This window comes from Ictidomys tridecemlineatus, chromosome 13, assembly GCF_052094955.1.
Source record: "Ictidomys tridecemlineatus isolate mIctTri1 chromosome 13, mIctTri1.hap1, whole genome shotgun sequence".
NCBI classification, from domain to species: Eukaryota; Metazoa; Chordata; class Mammalia; order Rodentia; family Sciuridae; genus Ictidomys; species Ictidomys tridecemlineatus.
In genome coordinates, this window is record NC_135489.1 from 4,309,546 (window position 1) to 4,334,709 (window position 25,164).

At 41.9% G+C, this 25,164-nt stretch overlaps 2 protein-coding genes across 10 annotated transcripts in view; one reads left to right on the forward strand and one right to left on the reverse strand.

Moving 5' to 3' along the window:
* Nucleotides 1-1,557: 1,557 nt before the first annotated feature.
* On the reverse strand, nucleotides 1,558-9,596 carry Timm21 (translocase of inner mitochondrial membrane 21). 3 transcript variants are annotated; one of them, XM_013362443.4, is made up of 6 exons: nucleotides 9,022-9,596; nucleotides 4,583-4,645; nucleotides 4,420-4,475; nucleotides 2,146-2,219; nucleotides 1,941-2,046; nucleotides 1,558-1,811 (listed from the first exon to the last, which is right to left on the reverse strand). In XM_013362443.4, exons 1-6 carry the CDS (start codon nucleotides 9,320-9,322, stop codon nucleotides 1,707-1,709), a joined length of 705 nt encoding a protein of 234 aa, XP_013217897.2. In that variant the 5' UTR covers nucleotides 9,323-9,596; the 3' UTR covers nucleotides 1,558-1,706. The 3 variants fall into 3 exon arrangements, with proteins under 3 accessions (XP_013217897.2, XP_005334441.2, XP_013217898.2); XM_005334384.5 differs by having other exon boundaries at nucleotides 4,378-4,475; nucleotides 9,022-9,593; XM_013362444.4 differs by lacking the exon at nucleotides 4,420-4,475 and having other exon boundaries at nucleotides 4,566-4,645.
* Nucleotides 9,597-9,661: 65 nt separating this feature from the next.
* Nucleotides 9,662-25,164, forward strand: part of Fbxo15 (F-box protein 15) — a 60,253-nt gene continuing 44,750 nt past the window's right edge. The window contains exons 1-3 of one of the 7 annotated variants that reach the window (XM_040272040.2): nucleotides 9,662-9,742; nucleotides 16,216-16,323; nucleotides 21,018-21,122. In XM_040272040.2, coding sequence (XP_040127974.1) covers nucleotides 21,019-21,122 — 104 coding nt within the window. In that variant the 5' untranslated portion in view covers nucleotides 9,662-9,742; nucleotides 16,216-16,323; nucleotide 21,018. Of the gene's footprint in view, nucleotides 9,743-10,106; nucleotides 10,326-10,425; nucleotides 10,508-10,561; nucleotides 10,826-14,371; nucleotides 14,662-16,215; nucleotides 16,324-21,017; nucleotides 21,123-25,164 lie in introns of those variants that run through there. The other 6 variants (XM_078029881.1, XM_040272067.2, XM_005334385.5 and 3 more) reach the window with 6 other exon arrangements.

The window sequence follows — 25,164 nt, forward strand, 5'->3', positions numbered from 1 at the left end:
GCACAGAATGATAGAGGAGGGATATTGGGCAGTCAGATATGTCCTCGAGATTTTTGAACTGAATTCAGAGAATATGGGAGAAGAAGCCTATGGACAGAGATGCCAGAATAAAAGCTGCTTAAAGATGCTCAAATAAGTAACTAAAAAATTACACATTATGTTTTTCTGTATTATACAGAAGAAGCTCTCATGGGCTCAGAAATGTTTCCTTTTGAAATAATTAGGTTTCTTAAACATACATGAAAGTAACTTGGTAAACTTAGAACTTAAGGGACATGGGTATGTAATAAAATGGGAGGTAAGTAAAGCTGAATACAGAGAAAGCAAATGGTCTTAACCAAACAACAGGGTCAGAGAGGGTGATGAAATCCCCACCTGAGCACAGATGCCAGGGTTCTTTGTCCAGGTGCAGTTTGACAACTGCTATGAGGTCTGAAATCAGGTCTGAGTTTTTGAATTTTAAGATGGTAGGAAGAACTTCTCAGCCTGTTACATGTTGTCACCTCAGGGAAATAAAAACACAGGAATAGAGCATTCTTTTGGGACGGACAGGAAACACTAACTAGGATACGGAGCCCATGTCCAGAGCTCAGCCTGTCACTTCACATGTGTTACAGCAGGGAGACAGGCACATTGCTCAGATTCTTTCTACACTTTCTACATGTTTGAGATTTTTAGAATTAAAATTAATCATTTAAAACAAGCACTTAAACCAAAACATTCACTAGTGTAAGGAGGGAGATAAACTAAGTGGGTGAGATAGCCTGGGAGTCCTTCTACCCCCAATAGCCTACAATCTCAAGAATACATTGGAAACCCCTGCACTCACAGTTCTGCAGGAGAAGAAGAAACACCTGACTGTGGAGACACCATTTGGAAGCCACTATGGAGAGAGATGTTTCTAAACTACCTAGTACATACAGCACTTAAGTGTCACATGAGCAGTACTTTTAAGAGGAAGTCATTTTTTAAAGAAATTCCTAGCAAAGACTTCAAATTAAATAGGGTGGTCATAAAAAAAAAAATTAAAAAGACCTAATACACACATTTAAATGGCCTCCATTGCTTTCTAGGCTTTTCTTAGCAATATAAAGTATCAGCATAAGCTTTGAGTGGGCTGGAAACACCTCATGGTGCCCTGGTTTAGGCACTTGCATCCTCATCTCAGTGACCCCAACCTCTGGTGGGGGCTGACAAGCTAAGGTTACTAGGAGAGGAGGGGTGAGGGCCGGGCACCTGGCCACAGAGCCTGCGCTTTTCCACTGGATTAATGCTCCCATCTGGTGCCGAGGCAATGAGACGGGCTCCTAAAACCCCGTGTACCACCTTTCCTAATGTATTCAGCGTCTGGTTCACTACAGTTCTCAAACATTTTCACATGTATCTCATGTCAGAATCCAAAGTACACGAATGGAAGGTGCTTTTGACATCTTTCTTTTAGTTGTAATTTTATTCTTTAGGCTTAACACAACTATACAATATAAAAATGCATAAAATATTGAAATCTGTTCTTTTTCAGTAACAAAAATTCTCATCATAAAAGATGCAAAAACGCTGTCATGATTGACATTTTAATGAGGAAACATAAAATATGCTTTCATGATTTTTCACAAGAAAATCCCTAACGTGGCTCGTCTAAGCTGTCGGAGCCCTGTTCCTTCGCGGTCGGGAGTGCTCGGCGCCCTCGCTGGGCACAGGCTGCCGGCTCAGTCCTCGCGGCCTCGGTTGTCCTCGATCACGATGGTCCTTCGAGGGTAGGAGTCCACCTCCACGAACACGTACTGAAACTCGTAGTCGCCACCCTCCGGGTTCTGAAAAGCACGCGTCTGCAGCCTGCTGCCTCCCCGCCGGCCCGCGCCCTCCCCGCCACGGCCGCCCACCTGCCCGCCCCCCGTCCCCCGCCCCCCGCCCCCCGCCCCCCGCCGGCCCCGCTGGCCCACCTGCCGCACTTCGGCGAACACCGTCCCCTGCTTGCCCGGCTCGGAGCCCTCGATGTAGAACTTGACGCGCAGGTGCTTCAGCCCGTCTCTCACGTACTCGATGAAGCTGCGGAGGAAGCGGCCCAAGTAAGACCGAGTCCCGCAGGCCGCCCGCAGGCCACCCGCAGGCCACCCGGAGGCCACCCGCCTCCCCCGCCCGCGGCACCTGACGTGCTGCCTCCGCCCGCGGCGCGTCATCTCCCCGTAGCCTCTCACGGGCTCCCCGAAGACGCTGACCACCTGCGGAGAAGGCGCCGGTCAGTTCCGGGGAGCGGCTCTGCACACCACGTGCCTCCGGGAAGGCCCGGTCCCTTTAAAACACGGTGACTCAATGATGCCAAGGCCAGGCAAGGAGGCTGTGCAGCAAAGGCATCCCTGAAGAGCTCAAGTCATCTCAAGCCCAGACACGGAAACGACCTTCTGGCACTCACCTGCAGTGGCCAAGGTGGGCTAGAGGAAGCTGCCCACTTCGTTACAAAAGAACACAGTGCCTCAACACTGCTCTAACGCTTCGTGCTTTCAAGGTAAAAAATGTACGAACACTCTGAATGACATTCAATATATGGGGTTTAATGCCCAAAACTGTGATGTTGAAATGAGTCAAGTCACTCAAACAGTGAGGAAAAAAACCCAAGAATTAATAGCATATTCAAAATCAGGTGTGAATCTACTATTGTTAATGGTAAAATTCACATGAAGTAGAAATGTATTTTTTATTTAACTTAAAAAGCAAATGCTTTGGAACTCTCTCTAAAAAATACAAATTTGATGTCAAACTTAAAAAGAAAAAAATTGACCCTCAATTTTGTAAAATTGTCTTTGTCTCTTTGCTGAGCATCTTTACTATCACAATTTCCAGACACAAAAGAAAAGGATACTATGTAAGATGAGAGATATTTAAGATCTGTGTGCCTGAAACCAAGGAACCACTGTCCAAATAATTTACTTTAATAGACTAAACACATCAGTATCAGAACATTAGGAGTATCTATTTTTTAATCAAGCATGGTGCCTAAGAATCCTTGGGACCTTAAAAACTACTGACAAAACTGAACTGTTAAAACTTAATTATTGTTCAGAGTTCCTTTTGGAAGCAAACTGTTATGACCCTAGTAATATCATACTCTGTGTTTATTCTATAGATTTTGTTTTGTTCAAAATGCCATAACTTCTATGAGACGCTGGGTTTGTGAAACGCTAAAATTCTTCACCTGTTCTCAGAGATGCATCCTGATATCTAACTAGGTTTCTACTGATATTATTTTTGTAAACTATAAAAGCAGATAACTTAGATATAATAGAATCCAGATATAATTTGATTCCCAATAACCATAGTAGGAACCTTTTATAGTCCCTGCCCATTTTCAACTCTCTCAGGGACAGTTCTCACTTCCTGCCTCCCTCTCCACGGTTCACACAGACTAACAACCAGAGTCCAGTTCAGAGAAATCAACACATTGAAAAGAAAAATGCCAGCACCCACTGGCTGCTGAGCCACACACCTGACACGACCAGAGACTGATGTAGCACTCAGAGCCCTGCTCCAGGGAACCCAGCACAGCACACCACGCTGAGAAAACCTGTGGCCTTCATCTCACCCCTGGCTGAAGACTGTAGACTCTGCTTCTCTGACCTCACTTCTTGGCCCTTTCAAGGTATCAAATTAGGATTTCAGCAAGGAATGCTTTTCAATGCTGAAGCTTTCCCCCAAGGGAGTAAGGAATCTGTCACACATGGGCCATGGTGTCTTGCAAACTGACTGGATGGTCATGATCTAAAGCCTTCCTTCTGGGAGGTTCCTTCAGAAACCACAGTGAGGCTGCATGTCGACTCCTCCCAGGGAATGGCTGAGGAAGGTTGTGCCCAGCAGGGTACGATGTGGAAACCGACCAGCTTGGATTTGGGTTCTGGCTCTCACCTAGTTCAGTGATTGACGCTGGGTTAGTTATTAATGCCAGTTTTCCCCTCTGCAACTGGAGACAGGAGTAAGACCTAATGCCAAGGACCTCTGCGAGACTTAATGAGATGATGCATGGAGTCACTAAGCACTGCCTGGCACATGACGTACTTTTGGCAATGTTAACCATTATTGTCATGATCACAAGACCACGAAACAGGTATTTTCAAAGACTAGAAACAGACTGCTTGAGTTTGACACTTTGATGATTATCTATGAGCAACTAGTAAAAAATTCACTGTACAATTCAGATGAAAACATCCACACACAGACCTCTGGGTGCTTGTGACCCAAGCATTTCAAGTACAGAACAAACACTTAACATAATCACAACCCAACCACTATGTGCTGTTCCATGAATCCCCTGGGTTCAGAACTGGTATTTTAGTTGGGCCCATTTCTGCCTCCCCCACATGTTCTCCCTCTCATCAGAGAACTAACCTCGGGATGTGATCTGCATTTTTCTAAGGCTTTCCCATATACCTTACTAGGACTGGATGAAGAAAAGAGTTCTCTGAAAATCGTGTAGAAAAGGCCACCTGAAAATCACAGGAAAAGATGATGAAGCAAACCAAGAGTGAGAGATGAAGATATGTTAGTAAAAAAAAAAATGTTCAGGGATGTTGTACTTGCTGTTTTTGGCAACCTGTTATGCCGATTCCAATGACCACGATGACTAAGTAGGTGAAATCTCTTCCAGCTTCTTTCACTGTAAAGAGAAAAATGCCAAGGAGTCACAGGTGTGTGAGCAGGCCCACTTCCAGCTTCTTTGACATTGCAGCAGGGGACATGTGAAGTCAGAGTCAAAGCGAGCAGTGCTGGTGCCTTCTCAGTGGCAGCTCTGGAATCTCCCTATGCTTTGGAGTTTTAGCAGGATCTCAGAGCAGTGCCTAGGAGTCTCTAGTTTTTACTTCATCTAATGTTATAATCTTGATACTGTCTTACTTTCTAAGAGGAGGACTCCTCATCCAGTCTCTTAGAAATAAGGACAAGTGCCACGTATCAGGCAGCTCTGGACATGGGTCCAGTGCACAGATTAAGAAGTGTTGGCTTTGTCAACCAAAGAGACCAAAACGATCATTAAACCTTAACAGTCAGTAACATTCCCAAATGCCATCCTTCTGTAACCCCACTGACTGGTGCATAAAATACAAAGAAAATTGAATTCAGAACAGGAATTTATCTCAACAGAAGAATTATGAATCAAACAAACTTAAAAAAAAAAAGAAGAACCTACATAGAGACTACACTGCATTTATTTTTTCCCACATAGATAAAAGATGTCCAGATGGATTAAAGAGAAATTCTGGGAGCTAAATAAATTCAATCAAGACATGTTTATGCAAAAAATTGCAATTACAACTACATTGTTTAATTGATGCTGAAAAAGTACATTTCTTCCTTGGCATTAGTTTACATATTTGATTTATTCACCACTTTAGGAAGACTTCTTTGTTTTGAACCTGGGGATGTTCTGCCATTGAGCTACAATCCTACTTTAAAAGATGTGATTCAAACAATAAAAATAGTGCATCTGCCAAATCTGTTCAGCTTATGAGACTGATCTACACAATAATTGTCACCACAAATCCCATTTCTTTACTTAGGTTCAGATGTGGAAAAGCCTATGGTGACACCACCTCATTCCATCTCATCACTGTCATAACACCTCGATAACTATCAATTGCCAGTAGTGTACCAGCCCCCAACTGGGAGTATACTGATAGCTTCATTTGAGCCTATTACCTGAATCAGGTCACAGGCTCCATACCTTGGATTTCTGATTGTCTCTTTCTCAATACATTCATTCCTGATAGGCTGTCTTCTCTATTTATTCAATCACAGATAGCTACTACATATCTATTATGTATAAAGGCTGTGCTGAATATTATCCACATTTTATGCATTCAAAAAATTTCTATTGCTAATATATAAGTATCACCAATGGAAGCTGCTCATTGCTTACCTTACTCTTCTTGACCTCTTAGACCTATCTTCATACCTAAAAACCTCATTAGTATGTTTCTGCAATTCTCCACACTTCCTGCAGTGGGTGCTGTGGTGCAGTATGGGTACTGTGGTGCAGTATGGGTACTGCTGGCTGCAGGGAGGAGTGGTAGCTGACAGTTCTCAGTTCCTCTCTGCAAATTCCTTCACCAGAAAAGAGCTTTCTCACCTAGTTTCTCATGGCCTGCCTAGTTTCAGAGTTCACTGACCACTGGCTGAAGCCCTTCTTGCAAGTGCACTTGAGCTCCTCCCTCTGCCAATACTGCTTTCCTTAACCTTCAACGTCCTTATGCAAATCTGTTGTCTGTTTCCCTGGGATGATCTACAACAGGTGCTACCAGGAGTGGTCCAATGAAGCAGTTCCAAATTGAAATTTTAGAACTGGATCACCAGCCACTCACTGGCAATGAGGACTCTCTGTGCCTGGTGGTAGATGGAGCATTGACAGGCCCCAGCATGCAATTCTAGGCAACTGTTGAAGCTTTTGTCCATGATGATGAGCTGGAATGGAATAGTGGGCAACAAGAATGCACTGGTTGGTGTTATTTTGAAAAATCTGGAGGACTAGGTAATTTTAGGACTTGTGTTGCATGGTTGTGTGGGGGAGAGGGATGTACTGGGGAAGGCAGGGGAGAGTTTGGAAATAATCTTCACCAGTGAAGTGAAGTGGGAAAGGCAAGAGATATTTGGGGCATAGGATATTCATGCTGCACCCAGAAGACAGAAAAGGCTGAGGGTCAGGGCCAAGGTAATAGAGTAGCAAAGAGGCTAGCATGGCAAACACGTCAGCTCTGCCAAGCTGGGGCCATGACCTGATTGGGGCGTAAAGGGAATGTGAAGCTTGGTACAAGAATATTGAGGTCAATGCTCTAAAAAAATCTGTTATATTCAGATTCTCCTGAAGAAGCGGCTCACTCCTTCCCCATTAAAATGTATAATGTCTTACTTCTTAAAGACTAGGTGAGGCTTCTGCCTAGCAAGACACATACTCTCCTCAAGAAGTGTCTACAACCTCCTTTCCTGGCCAAGGTACAACATAACTTGGGTGTGAGAAGGAGAAAAATAAACCATACTGTGAATACTGCTTGGAAAACATATAAATGACTTTTTCTTAAAGGGTGTGTGTCAAGGTCACAGAATACAAACATGGCTGATTGAGAGTTGATTTACATGGGGTACCCTCCTGAGATCAAGAACATAACAATCAGTTAAGTGCCCCAGGAACTGAAGTGCAGTCATGTCTGCTCTTGGAAACTTAGAAACAGCGATGGTCCCCATGAAGTGATGTGAAAACAAGAGGACAGAAGTGGCAAACAATGGAGCAAAGGCTCATCAGGCATTCTAGAGTGGATACTAGAGAGAACTCTGAACCCAACAGCTAGCCATGTTTCATAGGAGGGCACTTTACCAAAGCTATAAGGGAGCCATAGTTATACCTTACAGAGTAGGGCAGTGGTCTCCATTATACTCCCACCAACCTTCCCCTTCAAAAACCAGACAGATGCTAGAGAATAATGCGGATCAATGCAAACTAAACCAAGTAGCAGTCCCAATGTAGATGTAATAATGCCAAACATGGGAACTTTATGGGAGCACATTTATACAGCCTCATGGCATTGGCCGGTGATCTGAAGAATGCCTTCTTTTCTACCTCTCTTGAGGAGGAGCAGAAGTAGTGCATGGTAATAAAAATGGGATACCTGTGGCCTTGCCCAGGATTTGCTTACTTTCTCACTCTCTGTAATGTGGCCAGTGGCTATCATATTGGATAACACAGATATAAAACATTTCCATTATTGCACAAAGTTTTATTTGGACAATGCTGTTTCAAACATTCAGCAAAATCACCTGTTTGACTGTTATGTAGATGCCATTTTGTTGGAGCCAATAAGTAGTAAGTGGCAAGTATACTGGAAAATTTGGTAAGATATGTGCTTCATGTGTGAATGATGGGCCTGACAAAGGCCTAAACAAAAAAAAAAATTGTTAGATTCAGAGGCTCACTAACCATATCAATGAGACCTGCAGGAAGTACTGTCTCAGACACGCCATGCCATTCTGTCCCATGAAAAAAAGGGCAAATTCTTGCATTCTACACTGTGACCGCAATGCATGGCAGGTCTTTTTGCATTTTGGAGGCAGTGTATTCCACACTTGAAAATACTGCTCCCATTCATTCACTGAGTAACAAGAAGTGCTGTCACCTTTGGATGGGATCCACATCAAGAAAGGATTCTATGGCAGGTCCAGTCTGTAGTGCAAGCAACACTGGCCCTTGAGCCAGAGTAACTGATACATATGCATACCTTTATCTTTCATTTCTGCATATCAGTTTTTTTGTGTGTGTGCTAAACTGCTATCCTAAACAAAAGATTATATTTTTGGCATGTTCAGCAGATTACAAAACAATTGGCAGGATACCATTTTTTGTTAAAAATCAGGAATATTAACTGAAATAACACAAATTATTATCTAAACAATTGTTTTTATCTGCAACATATAATTATGAGTGCCTGAACTGCTTTCTGTGCCTTTCATTTTTTCTACCACATACTTGTGAAATGAAGAACACAACAATAAGAAAAAAATTAAACTTAAAATACCTGTTAAAATACCTTTGACTTTCCCGACTAAATTACATTTCATCTTTCCTGTTTGTATGTTCTATTACTGCACCTAATGTGTGAGGGCAAGGGATGTTCTGGATGTCTTTCATTTTATAGTCTACAAAGTGTAGCTCAGTATCTGGGAACAGCATCAATTATTCCATGAAGTGATCACTGAGTTTTTCCTATTGGTTGTAACTTGATAATCTCTCTCTCTCCAATCTATCCTATCCAATTTCTCTTTCTCATAGGCATTGAAACACAAGCTGAGAAAAATCTCCTAGACAGTATGCAACAAAATGACCAAATTCAAGATCAACTTCCATATATCTAAATTCGAATTTTTGAAACCTGGTCCTAAACAGTTTAACGGTTCTTCTGTTGAGTCGTTTTTCCCTCCTTAGGTGTCAACTTGGTAGAAGGACATGGTCAGCTCTTGTCAGGTTGACTGGAAGACAAGTACCGCCTTTACCTTTCTGGGAGGTGGAGACTGCCGTTTCCGCCCTCTGATCTCTGTGCACCGACACTTGCTTGCGGCGGTCCTCCTGTGCGTTGCAGGGGCTCGGTCCCTGTGTCCAGATCGTTTTCTGGACGAGTCCAAGAACAGATCTAGGTTGCGCCGTTTTCTTGGGCTCTCGCAAGCCCCACCTCAAACTGGGCTGAGTCTTCGAGGCAGCCCTGTGAGGCCCACGGTCCGGCAGCAACAGCCGCTTCCCCGAGGACCTGTGCAGCCTCTCCGCGTACTGCAGAGCTCTTAGGGCAGTACAGATCATGTTCCCAGAAAGCCGTCCCGCTCAGGGACGCAACCAAGCAGCAAAGCTTCGCAGTCCACAACACGACTGGCCGGCCACGCACGAATCCACACCTTCACGTTCCACGGCGTCCGCCTCCCTCCCGGCCCCCAACTTGCTTGCGAGCGCCCTGACCCTTCCGCGCTGACATTCACGCCCTACTGCTCCGCAGAGCAGCCTGGGAAACCCCTGGGTGTCTGGGAATGGCAGTTCCCGGGCCGTGCAGCACACTGCGGGGCCGCGCGAGGGCCGCGGCAAGCACTGCATCTCCCACAATGCAAGGCGGCCAAGCGCGTTGCCCTCTCCGCGCCTCCCAGAGGCCTCTACGCGTATGGCCACGCATGCGCCGCGCATCATCCGGCGGCAGGGGGAGGGGCCGCAGGAACTTGTGCCTCGGTCCTGGTAGGTCCAGCAGAGGTTGCAAGAATCAAATAAGCAGATGTAAACTGTGTGTTCTCCTGATCGTTCTGGAGAAGGCTGTGTTAACTGGAGAATCCTTCGCCTCATGGTGGCCCATTTGAACTTATTGGCAAATAATTTCATTTCTGTGTTTTTTCTCAAGAAAACCAGACAACAGCCAAGTGAAAATGAACGGGGATGCCGAAAAGCAGGCAAGGGTGTCGTAAAGTCCCAGCGGCGGACTTGACGCCTGGCGTCCTGGGCATCAGAACGACGCGGGCATGGGAAAGAAGCCGCCCCGAAGCGTCTAGAACGCCATCTGGTAGCTAGGCGACAACGTCAGTAGCGCCAGTGCACGCACGCGCGAAGGCGGCCGCGCTTCTGCGCGTGCGCAGAGCCTAGGCGCTCTCCGAAGCGTCGCGCCGCTGGGCGGGCCCCACCAGGTCTCCATGGCGACCGGACGCGGGCGGATCCTGAGGCAGCACTGGCTTGGCCTCCAGGCGCAGCGCGGTCCCCTCCTGGGTGGCGGCTGGCCGCGGGGCAGCGCGGGGCCAGCCGCGTGGCGTGCCGGGGCCACCGGGTTCAGGTGACAGTGGGGTCCACTGGCGTGTCTACCCGACCCGTGAACCCTTGGCGGACGTCCCCGCCTGCTGCTCTCGAGCGAGTGCTTTTATTGGTCGGGCGTCGCCACGTGACTGGTGGCGCGCTCTTTTTTTTAAACGCGGGAAAGGGTGCAGGACGGTAGAAAGGTCCCCTCACCCTGGAAAAGTGGGTTTCCTACTCTGTGGTACTTCCCGGGAAGAGCCCAGCGCCGCCCGCGCGGCAGGCTCTGCCAGTGTCTGCAGGGGTCTGGGGCGGGAATCACCCCTTGCCCTCGGTGTGGGCCAGGAGGGGCAACCCCCCGGACCTCCCCGGGGTTGGCCTGCTGGCGGCTGGGCGCCGTCGCTCCCCGGCACGGTCCTCTGGTGGAGGCTGGTCGGGGAGGCGCTGCGCCGCCGCCGCGGGCCAGGTCGCCAGATCCACACAGGACCCTGCCCTGCCGCCGCCTCTCTCAGGCTTGGGGACCCAGGGAGGCCTCTCTGCAGTGTGGGTGGCCGGGGGGGGGGGGGCGGGAGCGGGAGGCGCCGCCCTCCAGCCGAATCCGGTTTGACCCGAGGAGGGGACTCGGTCCGGGAGGTCCCGAGTGCCTGCAGCTGCTGAGGCACCGCACTGGCTCCCCGTTTCCTCGCCAGCTGTGTCTGGCCCAGTCCCCGTTATTCTGGGCAGGAATAATGCTAAGATCGTACGTTCCTGAGGATTCCCTGTTCCCAAGGCTGTTGGGCTACGAAGCGAAAGGCCAATTGTCTTGAAGCCTTGGATGTTACCTCAAGTTTTTTCCCCCTCCCCTGGCTGGAGGAGTGCATCTGTCCTCCCTGGTCTCCGAAGCACAGCCCCGTTCGTCAGTGCCACGACAGCAGTTCTGTTTGAAAGGCTATAGCGCTGGATAAAGCGCAACCCTGTGGCAAACCAAAGGTCACAGTGCTTGCAAAAGTTATTATGCAGAACAGAAAAACTGGCTTTTAAGTAGGAAACTTAAGCTTTCAGTCAGTTTGCCTCAATTACTAAAATCAGTTTTTATGTAGTGCTCTGTTGGGGGAAGCAGAATGACTTTTATATGATGAATCTTTTCTTTGTAAGTTGAGTGAACTTCCTGGTGGAATGATGTTCACTTCAGTGCCAGTCATTATGCCTGGCATGGGAAACTGCATTTCAGCCTGTGGTGTGAACATGTATAGATGCTACTTGGTAAATGGAAGTCAGCTGCTAAAAATAGAATAACTCTGGTTTGAGAAGCTACTTTTAAAAAGTGCATTATAATTTAACACAGTTGTGGAGTTCATTTTGACATATGAATGGCATTTAATACAATTTGGTGCTGTTTATATCCCCAGTACTACCCCCTTATATGTCTTCTCCCTACTGATCCCTTACCTCTATTCTGTTGGTCTTCCTTCTATTTATTTTTTAACCCGTGCATTACAGTTATACATAAAGTGGAATTCATGATGATATACTCATACATGCATATAGAATACTTTCTTTCCGCAGTTCTTGCCCTTTTCCAACCCTCCTCCCTCAGTCCCCTTCCTCTACTCCACTGTTCTGCTTTCTGTTTTCATGAGGTCCCCCTTTTTAATTCCTTATTTCTCTTTATATTTTGCATATCAGAAAAAACATTCAACCCTTAGTTTTCTCAGTCTTATTTCACTTAGCATGATGTTTTTACAGTTCCATCTATTTACCAGCAAATGGCACAATTTCATTCTTTTCTATGGCTGAGTAGAACTCCATTGTGTATTCATACCTCATTTTCCATATACATTCTTCTATTGATGGGCACCTAGGCTGGTTCCTAACTTGTCTATTGTAAATTGTGCTGATATAAACATTGGTATGTATGTATCCCTAGAGTATGCTAATTTCAGTTCTTTTGGGTAAATGACAAGGAGTGGATAGCTGCATCAACAAAGCATTACTTTTAATGTCTTATTGTGGAAAACTGATGTGAATAAGGAATCAGTGGTTTCCTTTTTAATAGTCTACATATAACTGTCACCCTGTAAGAAATATAGCAGCACATGTATCAAGTTGGCTCAGTTTTTATCTACCCTAATTGCTTTGATTTACTAGATACTAAAAAGAAGGCAGAGAAATTAGATTTTTAAAATATTAAACTTATTCAAAGTTATCAGGCAAAAATTTGTCACTTGAAAAAAAAGTGTTTTAAACCAAATATGCTCCAGTAAGTATATCAGACATAGATCTTTTTAAAAATTATTTATCTAACTTGCTATACACGATGGCAGACTGTAGCTCGTTTCATACTACACATATAGAGCACAGTTTTTCAAGTCACTGATTGTATACAAAGTATTTTCACACCACTTGTGTCTTCAGACCTAGATCTCAGGAGAACATGCATACAACTTAACTGATATGCTAATGTATGTCCCTTAACAATGTACAGTTGGTTTTAGGAAGAATGGAAATGTGCTTTCAATAGTGTCAAAATTTAAAATCTTATCAAACATGGAAAAAGACCCCTGAAGGGAAATATAGCAGGCTGGGTCTTGGGGCTCCCTGCCCTGACTTGGGACTTTGAACAAGTCTCTTTAATTGCCTAATTAGAGCCTTAGTCTTCTGTGAAATGATGGACTCCATGAATTGTATTTTAATTGTGAGAAAAACAAAACTAAAAAAAAGATTTTAGCATTTTTAAAGTGTTAAAATGTTTGTGAAAAAATAGTTTTCACTTTCAATTAAATGAAATAGGATGAAATAAGTTTTAAAGCACTTAGCACATTACTTTGTGCAGAGTATCCAACTAAGGAGTATTGGTAGAATTGTACTTACTAAATGAACCCTGTTAAATGTTTAGTCAAAGATAGAGGCATATTCATTTGCTTCTGGTTTAGGGATTCAGACTAGGGAAAAGCCTTTGGTACTTTTTGTTGTTGTTTTTTAAATAATTAGGACCAAACAGGATTTGCCTGCTTGATCACTATTTGAAACTATCTTTGGGAGAATTACAGCTTGAATTTGAGAAATCCACGAAGATTATTTTATTTACATTATAGGTTATGTAAATTTACATAACAGGTGGCTTTATTCAGTTCTTGAAAATTTCTAAAGCAGGCTTTCATAAGTTCTGGACATTTGAGTTAACTTTCTCAGGAAGAACTCACTGGATAGAGCCGGTATGTGTTCTTTGACACAGCTGAGCCCCATCTCTCTGTGCTTCTCAAATGGATAGGTGCTACTGGGTAAGGGACACATAGTTACTCTTTCTGATGTCTAAAATTAACAGAGAGATTTTGGAAAATTATTACATAATTTAAGTGGTAATTTTTGTAAGAAAAAGGTAGATAAATTATCTAGGAGCATGCATTATTTGTGTGTGTATATATATGCACATAGATAGATATATATATACACATATATGTACACATTCATGTGTGTGTATATCCATATATGTGTATATGTGTACATATATATATGTGTGTGTGTGTGTGTGTGTGTGTGTGTTAATACCTTGTCTCTATTCAGATCTGGTTTCAATTTCTTTGGGGGCACTTGCCAGGATGCCTCAGAGAACCACTGTTTCATTCTGAAGGATTGTGCTGCCAAACTGACTTCTAGCAGCTATGTGCATGAGATCTCAGTTTTGAAATTGAAGCAACAACTACTCCTTAAATTTATTACATACTCAGTATATTAAAACAATGAGAAAAATAAATGGAGTTTTGCCTCTTAAGTCTTCCAGTCCCCACTTGAAAATCACCACCACTATTAAACCTTCTAATTCTATGACTCATATATATATATATATATATATATGTAATATACATATGTATACATATTTACACTTATATATATGCATGTGTGTAATACCTTTTCTCTCTATTCAGATCTTTCCTTTGTATGCATGTGCTTACTCTTAGAGAACTAGGAAAGTTCGTTTATGTAGTATATTCTGATATGACCTGACTTTTCAATTAATATGTCATTAATTTAATATATTTATTAAGTGCTATTTGCATACCAGATGCATGGGGGTGCTGAAGAATTAGCACTGAACAAAGCTCATACATGTTCTTACCTATATGGAGCTTACATCCCAATGATAATAAATAAGACAGAATACTAAAATGCATAGTATTGGTGACATATGCTAAGGAAAAAATTAGTAGGGAAATAACATAAAGGGTATGTGTTTAGGGTCTGGATGCAGTTTTAGGAGGCATGGCCAAGGAAGGTCTTGGTGAGATAGTGACATTTGTAAGTGCCTAAAGAAGGTGAGGGAGCAAGCTAAGCAGACTCCTGAAAGACATACATCAAGCACTTCACCTTTGTTGGGACTGCATCTTCACTGTCTGCACAAGGTAAACAGCATGGCAGCCATACAACCTAACCAATACTATGCTGTTTCCATCTTTTTATCCAGTGAAGACAGCTTTGAGGTGAATATTCTCATGGGAGCTATCTGGGCACGTTTTCTTTATGTAGGGTATATAGGTCCTGCTTGTTTCTATAGCGGAAAAGCTATCCAGGGAAGAGAAGCTCATTCTTCAACTGCTCGGGTACATGCAGTGGTGCCTGCTGATCAGAGCAGATGTGTGCTGTTGGGTAACATAGTGCTCATTGCCATGTGGACATCATGGTGTGCTACCTTGGTGGTAGGACTCAACCTACACTGTCACTTGGCTTGTCAGCTGACACCTTGGGCCAGGGACCCTTTTATTGCCTGTGGCTCCTAAGAGCAGGGTGTGCTTGGAGTGGAAAACTATCCTTTGTTAAGATCCATTTTAAGTGGATTTCATACTTCAGCTCCAGACGGTTAATTAGCCTTCCTTTGAAGTGCTTTGGGCACCTCATTTTGGTCCCCAATTATTGCTTACTTCCTATTTGAGTGTTAGTCCAAATATGCCTGGGGAATCAGTGTGGTACAGAAACTGAGGGTTATTAAACTCTCTGTGAGTAAAGTACATGTTCTAAAGTAATGGCAGTGAACTGAGCATGTGGGTAGTATACTCTAGATTTTAGTTGCTTCTTGAATGACATGCTGGGTGGGAGATGGGTCAGTAACTGATGTGTGTGTGTTGTACATTGCTTCAAGAGGCAGATTCCAAATCTTTTCAAGAGAATTAGCATCTTAAAGATCCTGCCTAGAAATCTGAGCTCTATGACTCTTCTAGGGTGTTTCATATCCCCTCTAAACTGCCATCAATCATTGCTGGTTTTGAGGCTTGATCATGATAAGGACTAATTGTGTAAAGTGTTATATCTTATTTCATAAAATGTAAAAACTTTAATTTAGATATTCGATAAAATAAAAAAGAGGCCAAATAAAATATATTTCATTGAATGTGAGATGTTAAATGTGAGAGTGCTGTGGATGAGTCTTTTGGCCAAGACTGCCAAAGCTACAGAGTTGGAACTGGTCCTAATCTCCCCAAAGATAAGCAAAGTTGTAGCTTGCGTTGAGAGTTCTAAAGTTCTTAAAAATCTCAAGCTCTTGATGCTATCTTTATTATGTTTCTTTTGTGTTATCATAACTGGCCAGTCAGTATATTTTTCCTTTTCCTTCTTGTGTCCATTGAATACATTTCATAGCACTTCTTTGACAAGCTGACAATTTGTAATGAGAGCAGGTGTTAAACCTTTGATTGAAAACACATCAGAGTAAGTCCAGGCTTCAGGTCTACTCACCAGGACACTTGCCACAGGACCTTCTTCCTTTGCCCTCCCTTTTTTCCTTCATTTCTTCTTCCCCTCCTTCCTGTCTTCCCATGCTTTCTTTATAGAGCTATGCAGAGATGAAGTTTCACAGTGAGACATCTTTGGAGTTTATGAATTCTTTAGAATTTTATAGAGAGGAACAGAAAACTCACCTCATTTGGCAGTCATGTAATTTGAATCCCCACTTTTCCTTTCAGAAAGGGGCCTGGTGTCAAATCCTCTGCAGGCCGCACTGCTGTGAAGCAATATGCCAGACATGGCCAGCACAGTGAGAAATCTTCTAACTGTTCTATATCTCTGGATAGGTAAGTAGCTGGAGTAGCTGACCACTGTTTTGGGGGCTCTAGATGGAGATTTTAGAGAAAGTCATAGTGCTGTATATACCAAGTTGCTATTTTGAGCTCTCTAAGAATAGGATTGTGTAGGAAGAATGTACAACAGAGAATTTGATATGAGTCACGAGCCTGTCACCATTATTCTTATTAGACGAGTTTTATGAAACTAAGCTTATAAAAGTGACACATAAATTGAATTTTCCTTTTATTAAAATGTTCTCTAAAATTATTCACTTTTCAATTGATAAAGACCATTGAAAGAAGAGAAAGAAGATTAAAATGCATTCTCCTAAAATCTTAGAAGTTCTCTGTATTTCTTAGCTACCAGTATTTTGGGACCCCATTTTCTATGACAAGATTCCATACTGTGACCTTCATTATGAAGATCCTTAGAATTTTGTAAAAATAGTTATTTGTAATTGATAAGATGTCTATAGATTTGCACTGTGGTAACATTATCTGTGTGCTAAACATTGTGTGGAGCTCTGAAAATTTGGTGTTATTATAGAGAGACATTTTACACTGGAGGAAGTAAGGTCCACATAGTCCTGTGTTGCAAAACTGTGATTTAAACATAAGTTTCCTGTGTTCAAATTCTGGGCATTTAATAATATATCATGACTAGTTCAGCTAATAGTGTCCATATTTTTATATACACATTTTATTGTGAATATTTTAGTATGGTTTTACAAAGAAAAGCCAAAAAGATAATTAAGGACATCAGTTTAGTTTAGAACCCTTTATTCTGGGAATACAATCTGTCTACAATAATCAGAGATGGAAATAGAGCAAATATTTGTTAGTTTGGTTAATCTGTCTAGGTATTTGAGGACCTACTCTGCCTGGGGTGCTGTACTCACTTTTGGAGACAAATAACCACTCAATTCCCATGAAGCTTATGGTCTAATGGGGGAGACAGATTTTTAAAATGTAAATTATTATAAATTGGGATACATTCTATCCAAGAAACAAATAGATTCTGTAGTGCAGAATAGTGGCGTAGAATGGTAAAGAAAGACTTCCCTGAGGGGGTAGCATAGAAAGTGAGGGCTGAGAACAGACTCAGGAGCTTGGAGAAGAGGACCCAGAGGTATGGAGGTGGTGGTGGTGCTGCTCCAGGTGCTGCTGGAACAGTGGTGGCAGCACGTGAAGCGAGGCTTCCATCATAGTATGGCATGGTGTCATTTAACTTTTTGGTATTTTGTTTGCTTGTTTGCCTCTCTCCTTTTGAAGGAGGGGAAGTGGAGATACATGCAAATTTGTGATAATATTTAGATGTAATTGGTATCACTCATTTTTGAATGATAAGTCAGTGTGAGGGGAAAATTGACATCAGATAGGAGCTTGAACCTGTCAGCTTGAGCAGACGTATAAATGAAGGTGCTGCTGACTCATATGGGTGGGGGCAGAAGAGGGTCAGTGATGACAGAAGAGGATGCCAGGCGACAGTGGGCATGAGTCTCCTTCAGGGTGAGGTCAGCAGGAGTTTGTTCTACTGGAGACTGTGGGGTGTCCTGGGGAGAGAGTGGAGAAAGAAGCAAATGTGGCGTAAGATGAGCTTGGGAGACTGGGGCATTGAGAAGCACCCAGGGAGCTAGGGGAAGACCTGCGAGAGCCAAGAAATCCAAGAGGGGTGTTGCGTGAACCAGGAGAGGAGATTGCTGAAAAGCCAGGAATGGTCCTGTATCTGCTGTGGCAGGAGGGAAAGTGGGTGGACTGTGACAACCTTGAACTGTTTCAGGTCAGCAGAAGGAAATGGCTGGACATCATTTTTAAAAATGTTTTTTGAATGTTTTATTTCACACTGAAATGTACAAAAGAATGTGGGAGGCACAAAGTGGGGGCAGCAGGTGTGACAAGTTGTTTTCTTCTGTTCTTTCCTAGAAGCTTGGCTGTGTGTGGGGGTCTTAGAGATTGTGTGGTAGCTGGAGGGAGACATGAGAGAAGAGGATAATGTTATGATGAGATATTTGGAGCAGTGTTTTCAGAGAAAAGCAGGGCGGGAATGGAAAGCTAGGGTTCTTGAGGATGAGTAGGGACTCAGAGCACAGGTGGTTTGATAGGAGGAAATGAGGATTCTCATGGGAGCAGAGAGGTGTAGAGATTATAGATGCAAAAGTATTGGAGTGGATCACAATAAGAAATAGGGACAAAGTTATGTTCAAGTTTGAATTCCCTTAGTTCTGAAATGAGCAATCACAAATGAACTCAGTGTTTCTCAGGGAAGCCTGTTGGCCTAAAGCAGTTTCCTTGCTTTAAACTTCTTTGTCCTTCTTCTTGCCTTCCACTGTCACTTTTCTCCCCCATAGTCCCCTATCCTTTTCTTCTCCCTCAATAACTATGTAAAACTGCAAATGTGAAAAAATTAAAACCCAAAAGAAAATAACCCAATATGGGTGTAACCATTGGTGCTTTCATCTTGGAGGAAAGTTTAGGAACAATAATTAAGAATACTTTAATCTTAGCCATTTTAACTATAAAGCGAGGTTTTCCCCTTGTGCCAGAATTGCAAACAAAGAATCCCTTTTTAGGATATTAGTTTGGTGGTAAGAAGGTAAAATCCTGTCTGATGTTTAACTTGAGTGGGATTTCATTCTAGTTAAATGATTCTTACTACATATTTTTCTGAAATGTCTTTAAGCCCAACTTTAACTTTTTTAAAATTACCCTGATTTAAAAAAATAATAGGTATGAATTCTTATGAAATAATTAAAATATAAAAACTATATACAGTAGATAACCTGAATGGCCACAAAAACATATTTTCTTGTAACTTTGCTATCTGTAGCATTAGAGACCCTTTATCATTGAAAGTGTTAAATTTAATGGCTCAAAACATAAGGGAATTCATTTGAAGAGAGGCATTTATTTTATTTATTTATTTTTTTTAAGAAAAATTTTTAGTTGTAGATGATGCAATACTTTTATTTTATTTATTTATTTTTATATGGTGCTGAGGATTGAACCCAGTGCCTCACATGTGCCAGGCAAGTGCTGTACCACTGAGCCACAACCCCAGCCCCAAGGGGAGGCATTTAACTAGTACCTAAGCAAGGCTACTATTTAGACTCTCATAATGTTTCCAGTTTTGAGCAGTTAGTAGCACTTGTACAGTGACGTACATCATCAGCTTTTTTCTGAGGATCCACTTTGTTCTCTCAGTGTTACCAGAATTTCAGGACTGTGACACATTTGATCATCTGATTTCCATCATAAGTAACAAATTTTTTGATAATTTAAATCACAAGTATGAGAGTAGAGAGTATGGGAAAGCCATTTTAAATTGGTTCAAGGCTTTCCCCAAGTCTATCCCTAGACCACATTATCCCAGTCATTAATACAATCTTCTGTCTCATTTCATTTTCCCTTTTACTGAATGTTCATAAAGGTGCTTAAACACTCATTCCTGACTTATTAACACTGGTAACACTTCTAGGCACTTTCAGAGTCTCATACTCTTTGTAGAATTCTGTGCTTTATGGAATATTGAATACATCCAACATTATTTACTTAGGCATAAAATTGAAAAAGTCACTTCAGAAAACATTACGGGATTTGGTGTCTCTTTGAGAATTGAGAGAAAGCAGTAAGAGTACGGGAGCATTTAGGAAGAGGATGTACCACAGGGCATAGGTTAGGTAGGAAATAAGCTGATATTCCCCATTTCAGTTAATTCTACTTAGCATTTTTTTTTTAAGGGGACGAGGGATTCTGCTTTATCTTACTAATAGCTAAGAATGTGCTCTCTGTCCTTTTATTTCCTCCTTTTTCCCTCTGATAGTGGAGAGATTGAACCCAGGGATACTGAAGTACACCTCTAGCTCTTTTTATTTGAAACAGAGTCTCACTAAGTTGCCCAGGCTGTTCTCCCACTTGGGATCCTTCTGTCTCAGGCTCCTGAATAGCTGGAATTACATAGCATGCTCCTCCCAGCCTGGCTTGTTTATTCTTTGTATCTCACCAAAGAATGATATATACTTTCATAGAGGGGTGGTGTAGTCATGCCTATTGATTCAGTTTATGAGATTAAAATGCTGAGAAAGTTTGCTCTTTGTGCCTTAGGATTTCTTTATTGGTTTATATCATTAAAATTCTTTTTTTTTTTTTTAACCAGGGATTGAACCCAGGGGCACTCAACCACCGAGCTACATCCCCAGCCCCTTTTTGTATATTATTTAGAGACAGCATCTTTCTGAGTGGCTTAGGGCCTCACTAAGTTGTGAGGCTGACTTTGAATTTTGGGTCCTCCTGCCTCAACCTCCTGACCTGCTGGAATTACAGGCACGTGCCACCATGCCTTGACTGTTACTAAAATTCGAATGAAAATTTCAGTCAAAAAAATAATTGAAAGGGCTGGGGTTGTGGCTTAGCAGTAGAGGGCTCTCCTAGCACATGTGAGGCCCCGGGTTCAATCCTCAGCATCACATTAAAATAAATAAAATAAAGATATTGTGTCCAACTACAATTAAAAAATAAATATTAAAAAAAGAAAATAACTGAAGATTATTTGTAATTCTGGCACAAGGGGAGAACCTTGTGGGTACATTTGCCTCTTCTAAGGAAGAATCTGTTTATGGTCTTCTATTTAGAGATGAATAGCCACTTGTTTTCTGGGTGGTTTTTTAGATAAAGCACTGGTACAATTCTGATTTTTCCCCTCTCAGAATGCCTTCTGAGATCTTGCTGAAGATATTTTCCTACTTGGATGCTGTGAACCTGCTGTGTGCTGGATGTGTAAGCAGACGCTTCTATCATTTGGCTAATGACAAGTAAGTAGAAAACCAAGTCTGTTATGTTTTTAGCCACATCAATGTTTATAGCAGCACAATTCTCAATAGTAAACTGGAGCCAACCTAGTTGCCCTTCAGTGGATGAATGGATAAAAAGTGTGGCATATATACACAATGGAATTTTACTCAGCATTAAAAGAGAATAAAATCATGGCATTTGCAGGTAAATGGATGGCATTGGAGAAGATAATGCTAAGTGAAGTTAGCCAATCCCAAAAAAACAAATGCTTAATGTTTTCTCTGATATAAGGAGGCTGACTCAGTGGAGTAGGGAGGGGGAAGATGGGAGGAATAGATGAACTCTAGATAGGGAAGAGGGGTGGGAGGGAAAGGGAGAGGACAGGGGATTAGCAAGGATGGTGGAATGTGATGGACATCATTATCCAAAGTACATGTATGAAGACATGAACTGGGTGTCAACCTACTTTATATACAAACAGAGATATGAAAAATTGTGATATGTATGTGTAATAAGAATTGTAATGCATTCTGCTGTCATTTTTAAAAAATAAATAAAAATGACAATTTGATAGAAGTCATGAAAACTATTAAGAGCTTTTGAAATATTTTTAAAAATTTAAGATAATTTCAATAGTATTTTAGACATAAATAGAAATAATTTGTCTAATACTTTATGTAGTCATATATTTTCAGCTCTTTGAATTTGTATACTTAAAGAAAGGAATATTCTTTGCATATACTGAATAAGATCAGGCTCATTATTGCTGTAGTAATTGGAGGTTGCAGCTTTGTTCCCTTAGGGTTCTTAGGTGTGCTCACTCCAGCACTAGACAGACACATCCACATTCTCAAGCAGCACCACAGAGACTTCCCCATTGTCCCTGGCCTTGGTTTGCAGACCAGATGACATGCTTTCTTCTGGCAGGCAGGCAGGCAGAGCCTAGAGGAACAAGCACAAGGAACCAAGTTAAATAGAGGTAGCCCCTCCCCCCAAACTTGCCAATCAAGTAAATTCACTCTGTGGGGAGAGTGAAGGAGGGAAGGAGAGGCCCACAGCATCTTCTGGAGCTGTTACCTTTGAAGCAGGGAGTCACCCTTGCCTGAGCTCCCAGGGTGTCTATGAATAAAGAAAAATCTCTCCACTGTTTTGACACTCAGCTTTGCCCACACCACAGAATTTATCTTGTGTGGGGAGATTATGGGACCTCCTGACATCCGGTGAGCATTGTGTGTATTTTGGTCTTCTAGGCCCTTCTCTCATTCATATCAAAAGATCACACAGATACTAATTCTACCTAGAATCCATGTGTCATGAGGGAAAACATCAAGGGAATCCAGATTTTACTTATTTATTTTTTGCTTTTTTCCCCTCTTTCCACATTTTATTGGTGTATTATAGTTATGCATAATGATGGGATTTATTGTTTCAATTTGTACATGCATACAGTATAATAATATAATTTGTCCATTATCACTTCCCAGCAAAATGCAGGTTTTAATGGTAGTTTTGTTTAATAGAATGACAAAAGAAGGTCTATAATATAATTTAATCTTGGAATGTGGCAGGCAAGAAATGTTATATGGTATATTGGTTCTTATATGCTAGTCAATAGAAACCTGAATCAGAACCATCTGGGAAGTCTTGAAAAAAACCTTGGATTTCTAGTCTGCATTTCTGATGACTGTAATTCAGTGCTCTGGAATTTGTATTTTTAACATTTCTTCAGATTATACTGCTGAAAATTAGGTTCTGAAATGACTTGATGTCATATGTTTGTCAGTTACTTAAGGAACTCAAAATAAGCTCTTAGACTCCATTAAGGCTGCCCTCAACTGTTATTATACTCAGGAGAGCACATATATCATTCTCTGGTTGGGAAGCATTGATTTTACTTATTTTTCAATTTAAAAAGATGTCTCCTATATGGGAGAACTATGTCTGTCTGTCTATCTGTTTCAACACACACATCAGTGAGTGAAATTATGAATCATGTTCTTGACAGAAGTTGTAGAGTGAATGGAGAGCAATTTTTATGTTTCTTTTTCTTAACAACCTAAAAAGAGATGATAGAATTTACTAAAGCATAATGCAGTGAGGAATTTCTCAAGGAAATAGTAATCTAGTGTCCAAAACTGTAGTATGCTGGAGAGTTCTCATTATATTTAATGATAGTATTAAAAGGGTCTTAACCTTAACATTTTTATTAAATAATCAAGAACAATCTGATTTAATATTTTGATTCCATAATATAAAACATTTTTGTGTAGGCACCACTTGTTAATTGAACGTGCCAGTGTGTGTGTATGCAGCTCAGCATTGCACCATGGTGTAGTCACTGCTGCGGAGTATGTGTGGGGCTGCTGATCTGACCCCTTCTCCACAGGAGTGCTTGCTCTTGTGGTTTGTGAGGACTAGACCATGTACCAGTAGCATTGGCAGTGGTTTGGTAGTGCTGATGGGAGAAATTTATCCCACCCATGTCCTGCATGAGTGGTGGAAACAGAGTTCCTCTGGGGTTCCTCTGTGTAGTATAGGCTGGTGGCGAAAAGACCACGTGACTAGGTTCTGAAATGACTTGATGTCATATGTTTGACAGTTTTTAAAATTACAGAAGTAATTTTTTATAAAGCTGGGACAGGATGGCTCTTTGACCTCACACTGGAAAAAGAGAGTGTGTGAGCCTGCATTTTTTTTTAATATGGGGGATACACAAAGGCTTTTCCATAGAATATTTTGCACCAAATAAGGCATGGGGTAGGCTGTCCAAGCCCAATGGGTTATGCCCACGTCCGGAGCTAGAAGAAAGCAGACTTCCTAGCCCAGGGAAGGCAGTGATCCCGTGCATCGCACCAAGTGGAAGGAGCCACACTGCAATGCCAGATCAAAACCTTCTTGTCTCAAGGCTGAGTGAAGATGCTATGATAGCTCGGGGATCCCCCCTGCCTCCCACAAAATTTGAAGTTCCATAAAAATCTTGCTAAAACAAAGGAACACTTAAGTAGAATGAGATTTTAAATAAATCTGAGGAAAACACAAGTAAGCTTTATGTACAGGGAGGAGTTTTTTTAAAAGTATGTATTTGAGAGATTTTGGTAAAACAGTTTTTATTTACCTAGATATGTTTAATTAATCATTACTTTACATCTGTTGGCTCACATATGAAAGTTTAGAAATTTCTGAACCAAAAACGTAAAGGCTTTTGTACAACTACCTTGCATGAGACGATTTTGTAGGGTGAAAGAAATGACTTTAGAAAACCATACCAGAAAGGGATGTCACTAGGCCTGTGATTATGTGTGAATTTGTTGGGAAGTCCATGCAAATGTCTGAATTCTGGAGAGGTTCTCTGAAGTCCTTTTGTGAGAAGTGATCCGTTTCTGTTGGAGTGAATGAGGTACCTGTGGTATCTCTAGCTCAGCAGCAACCTCTTCTGGGAGGCTTCTTGGCCATTTATCATTTTATACCATACTTCTCTAAATAGAAAAGTAGGGATGTAAATAGCAAATAATTAAATTTTATTTATGGGAAGCTTATCTTTTAGATTAGGAAATTGATTTTAACCCCTGCTTCAGTTTTCCCTAGTTGATATTTCTAGGATGGAGAGTATTAGCTCAGAGACAGGAGACCTGTGGTCCAACTTTAAGCCCACTACTGACTGAGTACTACTGCACATGGGGTTTCTCACTGGCCTCTTAGAAACAGTGAGCAGAAGGAACACAGACTTTGTATCTGAAGGGAATTTGTATTACAACCTTGTTTAGTTTATTCAGTTATTGGAGACAGAGTGAAGCATATGGATATGAGAGCTCCAGTCCAGCCTGCATGGGTTCAAATCCAAGTTCCATAGTGTTCTGGGGTGTACCAACCTGATCCAGAGCACTTTGCATCAGGGCTTCAGCTGCATCATCTCTACAATGGGGAGCTGCCTCCTGGGTTTGTTGTGAGGACTCAATGAGTTAATGTGTATAAAGTGCTTAAAAAATGCTTGACATATAGTATTTGCTCCAAAAAACTTAACAGTTGTTGTTAGTGTTATCAATAACATTCACATTTTTATCT

Bases quoted from the DNA above. Each gene is read 5' to 3' on its own strand.
- Timm21 (XM_005334384.5), bottom strand. From the start codon at position 9,322: ATGATCTGTACTGCCCTAAGAGCTCTGCAGTACGCGGAGAGGCTGCAC. The intron at 4,476-4,582 runs GTTGCCAAAAAC...TGTGATTTTCAG, and splicing joins CATTGGAATCGGCATAACAG to GTGGCCTTTTCTACACGATT. The intron at 2,220-4,377 runs GTTAGTTCTCTG...CCTTCTCCGCAG, and splicing joins AATGCAGATCACATCCCGAG to GTGGTCAGCGTCTTCGGGGA.